Source organism: Typopeltis vanoorti, chromosome 5 (genome assembly GCF_054136105.1).
Source record: "Typopeltis vanoorti isolate ZY-2024b chromosome 5, IOZ_Tvanoo_1.0, whole genome shotgun sequence".
Lineage (NCBI taxonomy): Eukaryota > Metazoa > Arthropoda > Arachnida > Uropygi > Thelyphonidae > Typopeltis > Typopeltis vanoorti.
In genome coordinates, this window is record NC_143553.1 from 21,777,900 (window position 1) to 21,791,356 (window position 13,457).

A 13,457-nucleotide genomic window follows, 5' to 3' on the forward strand; every position below is an offset into this window, starting at 1 on the left:
TGTTTTACCTTTTTTTTATTGTATTGTTATTTTATATACTACTACACAGAGCTAAAGTCTTCACTTATGTCTCTAAACTCACTTAAGCTGAATTTACATTCCCTTTCTACCTTGCCTTAATCTTTATCGTATGTGTGGCCAGCTTTAATTATGATTGTTGCCAGTTATATGTCTATGATTTATTCAGTCCCTTATGCTCTGCAGTATGGCAAAATTTATTTGTTTTTCAACTGTGTCAGCCAGGCTGTACTTCTGAGAATCTGTCTGTGTTCACTGGACATCTACAGATGCCGTATGGTCACTCCGATGCTCGATGATGTTCCACACTAGGCCTTGCCATGTAGTCCTGTTGTTTGCCCTTCTGGCAGCCTCATCTCTCTGAAGATTAGTCACTCCACACACGCCATCCATCCATCCATCCATCTCATTGATGGTCTACCCCTGCCTCTTTTTCCAGGAACTTTACCTTCTATTACTGTTCTGAGAAGTCCTCCTTCCATCCTTTCTATGTGTCCAAAATATTTTAATTTTCTTCTGTCAATATCCTTAAGGAGCCTTAAAGTTCTACTAATCTTTTCCAACACCCATTCATTTGTACGCCTTGGGAGATAGATCCATCCTTCCAGATTTTAGACAGGTCTCTGACTGTTGTTTTAGCCATTCCTAACCTTTTTCTGACATCTTCTGAACAGCAATTCTTCACATTAATAATGGATCCCAGGTACTTAAACTTGCTGACTTCCTCAATTCTTTCTCCATTAAGATACATTTGTTTCTCAAGAGCTTCTCTGTTTGTTTTTCCTCTGAGAACCATGATCTTTGTCTTGCTAGAATTGAGTTGAAGTCCTCTGTTATTACTGATCTTGTTAACTTTGTCCTAGTTCTTCCATGTCATTACAAAGGAGTACTGTATCATCAGCGTACCTCAGATTACTGATCAATCTACCTCCTATCGTAATTCCTGTCTTGAGCTCATCCAATGCTTCACACATGATGTCCTCTACATATATACTAAACAAGTGAGGAGAAAGTAAACATCCTTGCCTAACTCCTTTTCCAACTTGAAGCCAGTCAGTCAATCCAACATCTGTTCTTACTGTAGCTTCTTGCTCCTTATACAAGTTGGCTATCAACCTGATAGTGTGTTGAGGAAAACCCATTCTTTTCATTACTTCCCACAGTTTCACATGCTCAACACAGTCAAAAGCTTTAGAGTAGTCTAAGAAACACATTACTAGAGGGAGTCTGAATTCTTTATATTTTTCTATGATCTGTCTAAGGCAGAGGATCTGATCTCTGGTGCCCCTACCTTTCCTAAAACCTGCTTGTTCCTCGGGCATCTCTGCCTCAACTTTGGCCTCAATTCTATTTAGCATGATCTTCGATAAAATTTTGCTTGCATGAGATATCAAACTAATAATTCTATAATTCTTGCATGCCTTCATATCACCTTTCTTGTGTAGTGGTATGAAAACTGACTTCTTCCAGTCTCTAGGCCATGATCCTGTCTCCCATATCCTTGTAATCAATCTATGAAACACTCTTATCCCTACATCTCCTGTGGCCTTAATTAACTCTGCTGGGATTTCATCTGCACCTGGGGCTTTATTGCTGTTGAGCTGCTTAACTGCTCTTTCAACTTCATGCCTAAGTGGAGAAGGTTCCAAATCAAAATTTTCTTGGTGGGAGGACTCCACATTTTCTTTATCCACTCTGCTGTACAGTTCCTCACAGTATTCTTTCCATCTGTTTTTGATTTCCAACCCTTCTGTTAGTAATGATCCATTCCTGTCTTTGATGACATTCAATTTAGGCTTGAACTTGTGCTTTAAGTCACGAACTAAATAAAACATCCTTTTATAATTATGCCTTCTCATCTGGAACTCTATTTCTTCACATTTATTAGTATAGAACTTTTCCTTATCCTGCTTGATGGCTCTTCTGATTTCTCTGTGTAATCTCTTGTATTCTTTGGTCCCTGTGTCTCTTTGTTTTTCCAACTGCCTTCTTTTGATTAGTTCCCATGTTGAATCTGATATTCATGGGTCTCTTGGTCTTCTTATTGGGCCGAGATACGTCTTCGCTGTATAAGGATACAGGATGCCTCAACTCTCTGAAGATCAGTCACTCCACACATGCCATCCATCCATCTCATTGATGGTCTACTCCTGCCTCTTTTTCCAGGAACTTTACCTTCTATTACTGTTCTGAGAAGTCCTCCTTCCATCCTTTCTATGTGTCCAAAATATTTTAATTTTCTTCTGTCAATATCCTTAAGGAGCCTTAAAGTTCTACTAATCTTTTCTAACACCCATTCATTTGTACACCTTTCAGGATTGAAATGTGGAATAACAACAATGCAGGCACGCATAGCTTTAATAGAAATTTCTTATTAACTTATTCAGTAACAGGTTAGTCATGGCAATTTCCATTTCCTACTAGCACACAGGATTGTAATTTTTTTTCGAGACAGTGCATTGGCAAGAGTCATATCATCGTATTGTTTATGTCAGTTATTTTAACCAAGAAATGCATGTACAGTTAAAGCAACAATTAGTTATAGCTATACTTCCCTAGCCTATCTAAATCTTCATTATTATACACTATTATACAATACAATATTATACACTATGCTATTATACAACACAGTATCATACTCAATTAAGACAGCAACTTATTGCATACCTTTTCACAGTTGCATATATCCATATCACAAGAGTGCAAACTCATCATAGCTATTCACAGATCTTCCTTTACAAATAGTTCTTTGTATTCAGTGAAAGTTCTGTCAGGATATCTCGTTCTTCTGTCTTGATTATGATATTTCTATTTCTCACTAGGATATTGTGGTAATGCACTTCATTCTTTATGGTGGCTTGATGCAAATTACGAGTGATGTCTCCTTTTTCCTTCCTTATAGTAGTTGATGACTGGAAACTTTTCTATTGGGATTATTTCTGAGGAAATCCGGCCACAGGTGCTGGTAGTCACTTAGAGCTTGGCAACTTCTGTACTTCCAAACTTCTTGAACCCTGGAAGCGCGTGTGTGTGTATACCTTGTTTTCTACTCACCAGGTCGCTTAAATATCCATTTCCATTCTTTGTCTTGACTTGTTCATATTTCACGCTTATCCTCTGGCATGTTGACATCACTTTTGCATGTCTTTACTGAAATTTTTTGTTCTTGATGATTTTTTAACCTTTGCAAGTCTCTGCGACTTTTCCTTCAGGGCTTTCCTTTTGTTCTTTACTATTCTAGGCAACTTTTTTTTTCTGCCTCATTACTTAACAAAGAACGATTCTTTTCCTTTGTGTTAAGCACAGTTGTTTTACAAGTAATATAAAAATCATACATATATTATACATTATAACTATTTTTTTCATATATACTTTACATCAACTTTACATTAAAGTTTATGTATTTTCATGACTTAAGGCCCTTGGAAAACTGAGCTTGTTAAGTTTTAGAATAACTCATTGTGCAAAATTTTACAACTGCACAATGATTTTGCTGGATTTTACAAACCTGTTTGAGAGAATACCACATGGAACTCTGTTACTCAGATTAGAACAAATGAGGATAGACATAATATTGGCTAAGTGGATAAGAGGGTAGCTGCTGGTCAGATATCAAAAAGTGGTTTATGAAGGGGCAGAAATGAGGCAAAAACAGGTGACTAGTGGTGTGCCACAAGGTTCAGTGCTTGCACCATTGCTGTTTAATTTGTACATAAATGATATAGGAAATAAGCTGAAAGAAAATATTCATTTGTTTGCTGATAATGCAAAATTAGGTAGAGTAATAGTTATAATAGTAATAATGTGAAGAGGTTGCAGGGCGATTTAATTAGGATGTTACTGTGGGCACAAGATAATTGGTGTGATTTTAATGTTGAGACATGTAAAGATATGCATTTTGGGAAAAATAGATTACAAATATGTATTACATTGATGGCACTGTGCTTCAGGAAATAGATGAGGCTAGAGATTTAGGGATGGTGGTGGACAGAGAGTTAAAGTTTACAGGACATATTGCTAAGGTAGCCCATAAGATTACTTGGCTATCAAAGAACATTGACATGTAGAGATAAAGAAGTTGTTATTCCTCTTTATAAGGCCATGGTATGCCCACATCTGGATGTGCTGAAATCTATTCTCTGAGATTTTCTGAAATCTGAGGAAGCAGTGGAGAGGATTCAGCTGCTAGTGACCAAGATGGTGAGTTGCCTGTGGAATGTTCCCTATGAGAATAGATTGAGGGTGTGTGGATTGCAAAAGTTGATTCATAGAAGGAAATGAGGGGGGATATGATAGAAACATTTTAAGTTGCTTAAAGGGTTTTATAGGATTAATTCGGGGAAAATGTTTCATCACTCTGCTATAGAGGCGAGAACAAGAAGTCATCCCTGGAAGTTGAATAAAGGTATGGTTAGTAGGGTTGTGATGACTAGATTTTTTTTTATTTGAGAGTTGTGAATTAGTGGAATAGTTAGCCAGAGTTGGTTGTGAGTGCTTTGTCTGCTAATGGATTCAAGGAGAGGTATGATAGATTGTGTAGTAGATTGGGTCTCCAGCAATTACTTTTTGGGCTCCATGTAGGTGTCCATATAATAAAAATAAGGAGAAGAAGAAGAATGAGCATCTTAGTGATGCCAGGTCTAAACCCAGCTTGTTCACTGGGCAAGATAGCTTCTATTTTTTGGAGAAATACTAGCGAGGATAATCCTTTCAAAAAGTTTGAAAGGAGTGCAGACAACATTCCACAGGCAACTCACCATCTTAGTCACTTGCATTTGAATCCTCTCCACTGCTTCCTCATTCTCATTAGGGTCATCAGTTGACTTAGTGGGTTTTGACAGAGCTGTTATCTTTGATTCATGCCAAAGTTTTGGGAGCGATTCAACATTTATTATTGTGGAGAAAATTAGCCAGGATTTTGCTCTTGTTTGAAGTTGAGTAAGAAAGTCTGAAAGGATGCCACTAGTGCCAGGAACTGTACCTGTTTTAGTTAGTTTGAGTGTTGCATCAATTTGATACATAGTTATTGGATTAGAGTTGGTTGTAAATGTAGGACATGATAAGAAAACATTTTATAAAGATGATGGATCTCTTTTTTGGTGTCAGTGGGAGTTTTGCAATACTGTTAGGTTTACTTTTTTCTTTAGTCCTATTTGGAGTGCTGGTGTTTCTCTCAGTTGATGGAGCAGTGACCTGACTCGATCTCGTATTTTTGAGGTTGTTCATTTCTTCATGCCAGTGAACTCTTCTACCATCATTCAAGGACCTTAAGAGGGCAGAAGCATGCCGTGTAGATTTTTCTTAATCCTCTCGGGATGTGTTTCATGCCAGATGCTATGAGAAGTTTAGTGAATTTTTCATAGGTATCAATTGTAGGCAGAATTATGTTGATTTCAATGAATTTGATAATTTTTGGCCAGTTTCCTTTCCTGAAATTCCATCAAGGTATTGAGAAGCTGTTTATTCTGGGGATTATAAATCTGACACTAATTAGGAGGTAACCATGTAGGCTGTGGGGAAAAGGAGCTACTGGATAGTTTGAGATGAGAGGTGGTTCCTTCCATATCAGTGATGGTAAAACAGAGGTCAGGGTTGTCTCTGATCTCCATCTTCCAGATTTAAAGGTTCAAGGTGATTTGCTGTCATAGAGGAAGTGGAGGCTGTTTGTTAACATCCAGTCTGTCAATTACAGGCCTGGGTTGTTGTCATTATTGTATCCCCATAACGTACTGTGTGAGGCAATCTCCAAGGATGATAACTGTCAGATTTTAGGGAAAGACAATATATACTAAAATATTAATTAAAAAACCTTTAATTAATACTTCCTATATTTCAGTAATGTTACATTACCATTTTTAGAGAACAGAAAAATAATAAAATGGGCATGCAGGCACTAACACTAAAGAAATATGGCTGAAGAAAACAACTGAAATCAGTCTTAGAGTCCTAAAATTGCCCTTTAGTGGGCTAAATTGGGTTGTCTTGTCTGTTGGGCTGATGTTCTAAGAATGCAACTTCCCATATTTGGGGCAGTCTTATGCATCCAAATTTGTTGAGGTTTGAGGAGTTTTTTAGAACTGAGGCTGATTTCAGGAATAATCTCTCGTATTTATACTTGCTGCAGTGCAGTAGAGTGGCTTTATAGCGTATTTTGTGGCAGGTGTCCAAAGCAGGTCAGCAAGTCCTGAGTAGCTGTATTGGTGGAACTGGATATAGTCCTTATGTTCAGATATCCTGATATTAGCTGTCCTGCCTGTTTGACTGTAGTAGGACAGTTTGCAACTACAAAGGACCTGGTATTCTCTGGGTAGATCTAGGAGAAGTGACTGGTCTTTAGTGGAGCAGATAAGAGATGCCAATTTTTTATATGGTTTGTAACTAGTTGTCAGGTCCATATTTTTTTAGGATTTTTGTTAGCTTTTCAGAAGTACCCCGGATATAAGGAATTTTGAAAGAGTTAGAGTAATCTCTGTTATGGAGTGGGTAAGGGGATTGTGGTTAATTGGTTTTAATATTATTTGGCGGGTTGTAGGAATTTTTAACACCTTTAACACTTAAAGGTGTTAAGAATATGGTTAAGTTCAGTAATTAGAGCATTGTTATCTGAACTGATTAATTTTGCTCTGTTATATAGAGTTTTTATAATCCCATATTGTTGGGAAGGGGGGGGGGGTGATTGGAGGGGGTGATTGCTGGTTAATGTATCTACCTGTATGTGTAAGTTTTCTATAAACAGAGAAAGCCAGGGTTCCATCAGGCTGGGCTGGTGTGTGATCACAGTGTCTAGGAAAGGGAGATTGTTATTGTTTTCCTTTTCCAAGGTGACTAAATCCTCAGTTAGGAAGTTGTGGAGTGTATCCAAGCCATGTTGCCAAATAGCGAACACATATCTATGAGGACTATATCCAGTTCCACCAATACAGCCACTCAGGACTTGTTGACCATGCTTGGGACACCCAACAAAAAATATGCTGGAAGAAAGCCACTCTACTATACCGCAGCCAGTATAAATGTGAGAGATTATTCCTGGAATCAGCCTCAGCTCTAAAAACTCCCCAAACCTCAACAAATTTGGATGCATGAGACTGCCCCAAATATGGGAAACTTGAATTCTGAACATCAGCCCAACAGCCAAGACAACCCAATTTAACCCACTAGAGGACACCTTTAGGATTCTAGGACTGACTTCAGATGCTTTCTTCAGCTATATTTGTTTAGTGTTAGTGCCTGCTTGCACATATCATTCTTTTTATGTTTCCTTGAAGATGGTAATGTAACATTCCCAAAATACAGGCAGTACTAATTAAAGTTTTTTTAAATAATATTTTAGTATAAATTGTCTTTCACTAAAATCTGACATTTATGGATTACCAAATTATCAGTTTATCTACAAGAACTCCAAGGATGATGCCAGGATGGACTGGCTGAGGAAGTGCATGGCTAGACCAGTCAAGTAGAGAAGGCTTATATACGTTGTAGATTGAGAAGTTGTCGATCCAGATACCAATCAAATAGTCACTTTGTGAATGATCCAGAGCTTTGGAGATTCTTTCCAGATTTGCTTTCTTAGATCACCAGGTCATGTCTTTCATCAGGTTTATCAGTGAGCAGAATGTATTCAGGAATGGTAATATTTCCTTGTGGGGTGGGGTGAATTTCTTGTAGGGCAGCAATGTCTACTTTGTGCCTGGTAAGAATATTTTTACCACCTCTGATTTTGATCTAGTAAATCCCTCAATTTTGAACCGGAAGATATTCAGGCAATTCCAAAAGTTCTTGTTTGGTTGTATATATTCATTTTTTAAGTGATTGAAATGATTTGGAGACTGTGTAGTGGACTTTTTGAACATGGCAATCTGCCTAAGGTATTTACACGAACCTTGTTAACCTGGGTGACATTTGATCCAATATATCTACTTTGATGCTGTGTGCTCATTTCTTGTAGAGTCAGAATACCATAGTTGGCATTTTAACCCTGAAGGTGAGGTATTAGTCAGAAGGTGTTACTTTTTAGACAGGGGCTGATGCAGGCTACCATTAATCTTTGAAACAGAGGCTGTTTCTGACATGGAGTGCTTGCCTTTGCAGTTGCACCTTACTTGGTGGACAGTCACTGCAGTTTATCTTCATGTGCCTCCCCAGGAGCAAGCTTATTTAATGATATAGCTCTCCATATCACATTGTCGTCTTAAGGTTCATTGGCATTTTAGTTTGAGAGGCCTTATTAAAGTCCATGCTACCACCCCTGATGGCAGTGCTGCTGTTGTCCAGGACTGCTTATTCATCAGGTTACCCTGCTTATCTAACAGCTGTCCTCCATATCTGTGGACCCATCTAGTTGTGATCTCTCCAACTGGACTGCATATGTATAACTTCATATATGTGACTTCATATGTATAACTGATTGGGATTCCATTCCTTGCAGGAAATGGAAAATCTTTACAGTAGAATGTGACATTTCTTTAGGTTCTTTCTGTGTTCTATGTTTGAATTTAATAATGCAGTTAACATTATAGTTTCTTTAATTAATGGAATTAATAATGATTTTAAATCGAGGCCTTTACATTTTTACTACTGGGAAAGTTTTTATATTTTTATAGTATATTTTCACTTTTATCCAGGTGAAGAAACTAAACATATATTCTTACTTGTTCATGGCTTGTAATTTTTTTTTTTTATTATTATCAAGATACTAACATATCTGCTGCTACAACAAAAAACATCAAGAAAGGCTGTTATCTGTTGCTTACTGATTATTGTAGGTTTCTGTCTTGGTGTAGATCAGGAAGGAGTAGCAGGTTAGGAAAAATTTTGGAACTATTGCATAATTAATATATTCATTGAAGTTAATTATTTAAACTAATAAGTTTTAAACTTAAAAAAATGTTTAGCTTTGCCATAAAGTTTTCCGCTTTAAAAACGACATTTGTCCTTCAGAGACCATCTACCAATTTCCTAATTGATTCTCAGTATTTTCATTAGAATTACCATTGAAGTTGGATATAACAAGATTCAAGTTTTACAAATGAAGAACCAGAACTTTCCTACTACACTTTATACATTTTCATAATTTTTTGTAAACATACTAGTGCTACACAAAATTTATTTTAAGACTTAATTTTTTAATTTGAGATTCTTTTATTAATCCTATCATCTATACTTCTATCATCTATACTGTATACTTCGTTTTTGTGATTGTTTTTTGTGTATAGACTCATTATTTGCATTAACATTTCAAAAACTGACAGCTTATACAAAAATATAATTAAGTTTTAATTTGTAATCTGATTTTTTTTTATATGTAAAGTAACATTAAAGATAACATTTCAAAACGTCTTCGTGAGATTTAAAACTGAAACAGACTACCTGATAAAATATAATAGTATTTTATAATAAACTTTTAAACTCTAAATTCAGTTCAGTTCATTATTTTATTTGTGGGATATTTTAATACAAATTTTAATTTTAATACAAATTTTAATACAAATATCATTCAGTACATTGTGGGGTTTAGAGGGATTGAATTAGGGCCATATTTTCAAAATGTTCCAAGAAAAGATTAGTGATGGGGAAGAGAAGGGTGGGGTACATAGCTGTGTTCTCATTTTTCTTGTAATTTTTTTTTACAAATCAAATGCATAGTAAAAGTGAATGACTCTGATGTGTTAGAGGAAAAGATAATCTGAATAAGACTCATGAGTGAATAAGTAGGCTATATCAAAACTGAACATGATGTTAATATTTTGAGGATTGAGTCTGACATGCAGCATTTTGAGGTGCACTGCATTTTTATCATCGGAAGAAGTGTGGCCTTTAACAAGAGAGAGAGAGAGAGAGAGAGAGCTCTTTATGTTTGGCCACTATAAGTGGAGAATCTCATACTATTTGGATATTTTAATTGGACTTTTTTTGTGGGGAAGGGGGGGGTCACCATCAATTAAGTGGATTTGCTCTGAATAAGACTGACATTTATTTGTCCCAATCAAAATGATAAAGTAGTACCATAACATACCCTATTCTATTTAAGTAATGATAATCTTCTGATATGGGAGGAGTTGTGTAAATGTGGTGAGTTCCACATAGGATAAATTCCTTTTCAGAAGTTATGTAGATTTTAAAATGTTAGCTATATCTGTCTGTATATTATGGGAAGAAAGGCTACAGATGTCCCATTCTATTTTTTGCCATGATTTAAAGACTGGATGTTTCTTTAGCATCTACAGCATAATTACATAATTATAGCTGAGGACACTGATAGTTTCTTTTCTGCACTAAAAAGATGACAGGTTAATCACAGTTTGTTCTGGAGGCAGTTGTGGCATATATATCTAGGCTGGTTTTTGGATATGATGAGCCTTTCCTTTTTTAAAATTTGTTTTGCATTGAAGTGTTTAGCAACATTCAAGAGAATCACCCATAGCTTGGCATTCAGCATGTTAATGAGCTCATCCTGTAGTGCTTCAATAGTTCCATTGGTATTAACCAATATGGCTTGTGATATTGATTTTTTTCTCATAAAAGAGTGAAGCTGGTGTGATGTGGATATGGAGAGATTTTGGAGACTTAAACTAGGGCTTGATTTTAACACTGGCGGGAATAATACTCAAATCACAACAATATTTGAGGAATGCAAAGTCTATTCAGGAGTGGTGTTCCTTCTAAGCTACACAGGTATGTCTTTGCTTTAACTGAAATACTCCCACACACAATGAATTGTTATCATGCAGCTGCCAGCAGACTTAATCATTTGTTTTCTATGTATATTACAAAAAACTCAAAGTGCTACACAGTCATCAGGTCATGTAAAAAAAAAAAATTAGAGAGAGTATTGTTCTGGTGTCTTGCTAATTTCAGTGTATGCTTATGGGAAGAAAGTGGCATGCATTGAGTACCCTTTGCATCATTTCCATAGAAGAACAATGATCTGGTATGGATTCTTATACATAGATTGTCACTTGTGTCTTTAGAGGTGAAAAAAAAAAGACATCTAGAGATAATAATAATAACTAAAAAATTATTTCCTATTAAATTATTAGGAGTCCACGCGGTTAGTGGCTGTGTGCTTCACAACCATATGCCTAGGGAAGGAGTGTCCCAGGTTCGATTACCGTCGGTAACTTGAGGAGCTGAAGGATCTGCCTCAGCCATAGCCAAGTTAGCCGGTCTTGGGCGTGGACAGTAGGGTTTTTTCTGCAGTTTATCCTGGGGTTTTTCATCCTGCAAAGCAGGCAAACCAACCTTGAGAACTTGACATTACGGACATAGGATACACTGGGGCGTAGGGCTGACCACCTTATTCCTGTGAACGGTTTGAGGTCTGATGATTAATAAACTCTCGATACCGCAAGGTAAAAGAGGGAAAAAGGAAGATGAGACGAGAGTTTATTAGGCCTTGTTCAAAGAAATATGCTAAGTTCATGCATGTGGATACACTAGCAGGAATGCAGACACAGACTGATTGTAAAAAAGTCAGGATCCTACAGTTCTAACTGGTTCCCTCTATGGACTAAGTGATGGAATCTAACTGTAGGTTTCATTTATTTAGATTTGGAGAATGCAGTAGTGCTATGGCAGATGCCAGAAATGGTCTCTCTGATTTTTATTCTGCTTCTGTATAAAAGGGAGAATTTCTTCCATTAGATACACTTATTTTCAGATAATGGCCACCCCTTTCCCAAAATCAACAGAACTCTCTGACTATTCCCTAAATCCAGGGCACAGGAAAAAAAAAAAGAAAAAGAAATCCTTTGTCATTCCTTACATCTGGGGCATCTAGAAAAGTTTCATGCATCCTTAAAGGATATAACATATAGACCTCCTTCAAGTCATACCAAAAATTAGCTACCTTTATCTACTCACTCAAAGATCCTCTCCATCACATGATCAGTGTTTCCCACTGATCTAATGATGGAGAGGTGAGAGAAGAATCCTTTGTTTCTTGCTCCTGCAGTAGTGTAGTGTCTGTTGGGGATTTCTTTCCCCCCCCCCACCCATGCAGGGGCATTTTGATTCTATGAACTGTATCTAAAGCATTGTCCACCCAAATGACCATAGTCATGACTGCATGTCAGTTTTGCTCCACTACACCACATGATCAGATCACGAGTATGTGTGCCTTCCTCACTGCTATAAATGCAGCCATCAGCTCATTGCTACAAATGCAGTCATCAGCTCATTGCAGTCTGAGCTTTCAGCTATTCTGAACACTGAACTCTGTACCATCCTCTTCAATATTTCTGAAGCATCTGCTCAGAAAGAATTTAAGAATTCTTTCTGGGCAGATTTGGTAATGACGCCATCAGTGCCGTTTTAGTCTCGGCCATTATTTTGCCATTGCTCTGAAGCAGCAAGTAACAGAATTAGACTTAATGTTCAACATTGAATGTGGTATTTGTAACTTAGCTCCAGAAATAGATAACAACATTAGGCTTAACATCACCAGCATTCTTTCTCAATCTTAGCTTCCTAAAGGAAATTTATCTTCTTGCCATTTAGTGCTCTCAAGAAACTATGCAAACATAGCAGTCTAGTCATCACTAGAGCTGATAAGAGGAGTGTTATGTTATTCTTAATACTAGAGAATGCAATGGACATCATTCTCAGAGATTGCTCCACCTATAGGTCTTTCATTATGATCCCACCAAATCTCAGATCAAATAATTTAAAAGTCTGCTCAAAACAGTTCTTTCATGGCCTGATATAATCTCAAACCTTCAGTTCTCATAACCTGCCCCCAGATATAAGGAGTACCAAAGATACACAAACCCATTTCTTTCCTAAGACTATAAAAGATGCTACAGATTCCCCCCCCTCCCCCCTTGCTATAAATTAGCAGAACAGTTAGCAAGCCTTCTAACTCCCTTCCTATTAATAGTTATACCACTTCCTATATTAAAAACACTGTCTATTTTAAAATTTCCATTGAGAATTTAACGTTATATAATATAGATATTTTAGTTAGCTTTGATATCACCTTTCTGTTTACCTATCTTCCCTTAAATGACACCTTATCACTTATAAAAAAAAAAAAGTTTTTCCTCCTAATATTACTGATCTCTTTGCCTTTGATATCTATCTGGATATTACTCTTGAAGTACAAAATTTATAAACAGATAGAGGATACGTTTATGGGTTCTCTACTCTCACCCCCTTGCCAATTTTTTTTATGGACTGTTGGAAAACAAGTGGCCCCCTCTCAAACCTTCTATCTGGTTAAGATATCTAGATGATGTGTTCTCCATTTGGCCTCATGGCCCAGGCACATTAGATTCTTTCCTCTCTTATCTCAATAGCCCTCAACACTAGAATCCAGTTTACTATGGAAAAACGAACTAATAAAAGTTTAGCTTTTTAGACACCTTCATAACACTCTGAGATTCCTTTTCAGTATACAGGAAATACATCCACACAGGCAGATATATTCCAAACGTTTTCATCAC

The 13,457-nt window shown here is 36.8% G+C and overlaps 1 protein-coding gene across 2 annotated transcripts in view; it reads left to right on the forward strand.

Annotated features, from left to right (window-relative positions):
• The window catches only part of nac (GDP-fucose transporter nac), a 356,711-nt gene that overhangs the window by 265,436 nt on the left and 77,818 nt on the right, over positions 1 to 13,457 (forward strand). For both annotated transcript variants that reach the window (XM_090393057.1, XM_090393058.1), the window contains exon 5: positions 8,708 to 8,816. In XM_090393057.1, the coding sequence (XP_090249183.1) occupies positions 8,708 to 8,816 (109 nt within the window). The remainder of the gene's footprint in view (positions 1 to 8,707; positions 8,817 to 13,457) is intronic.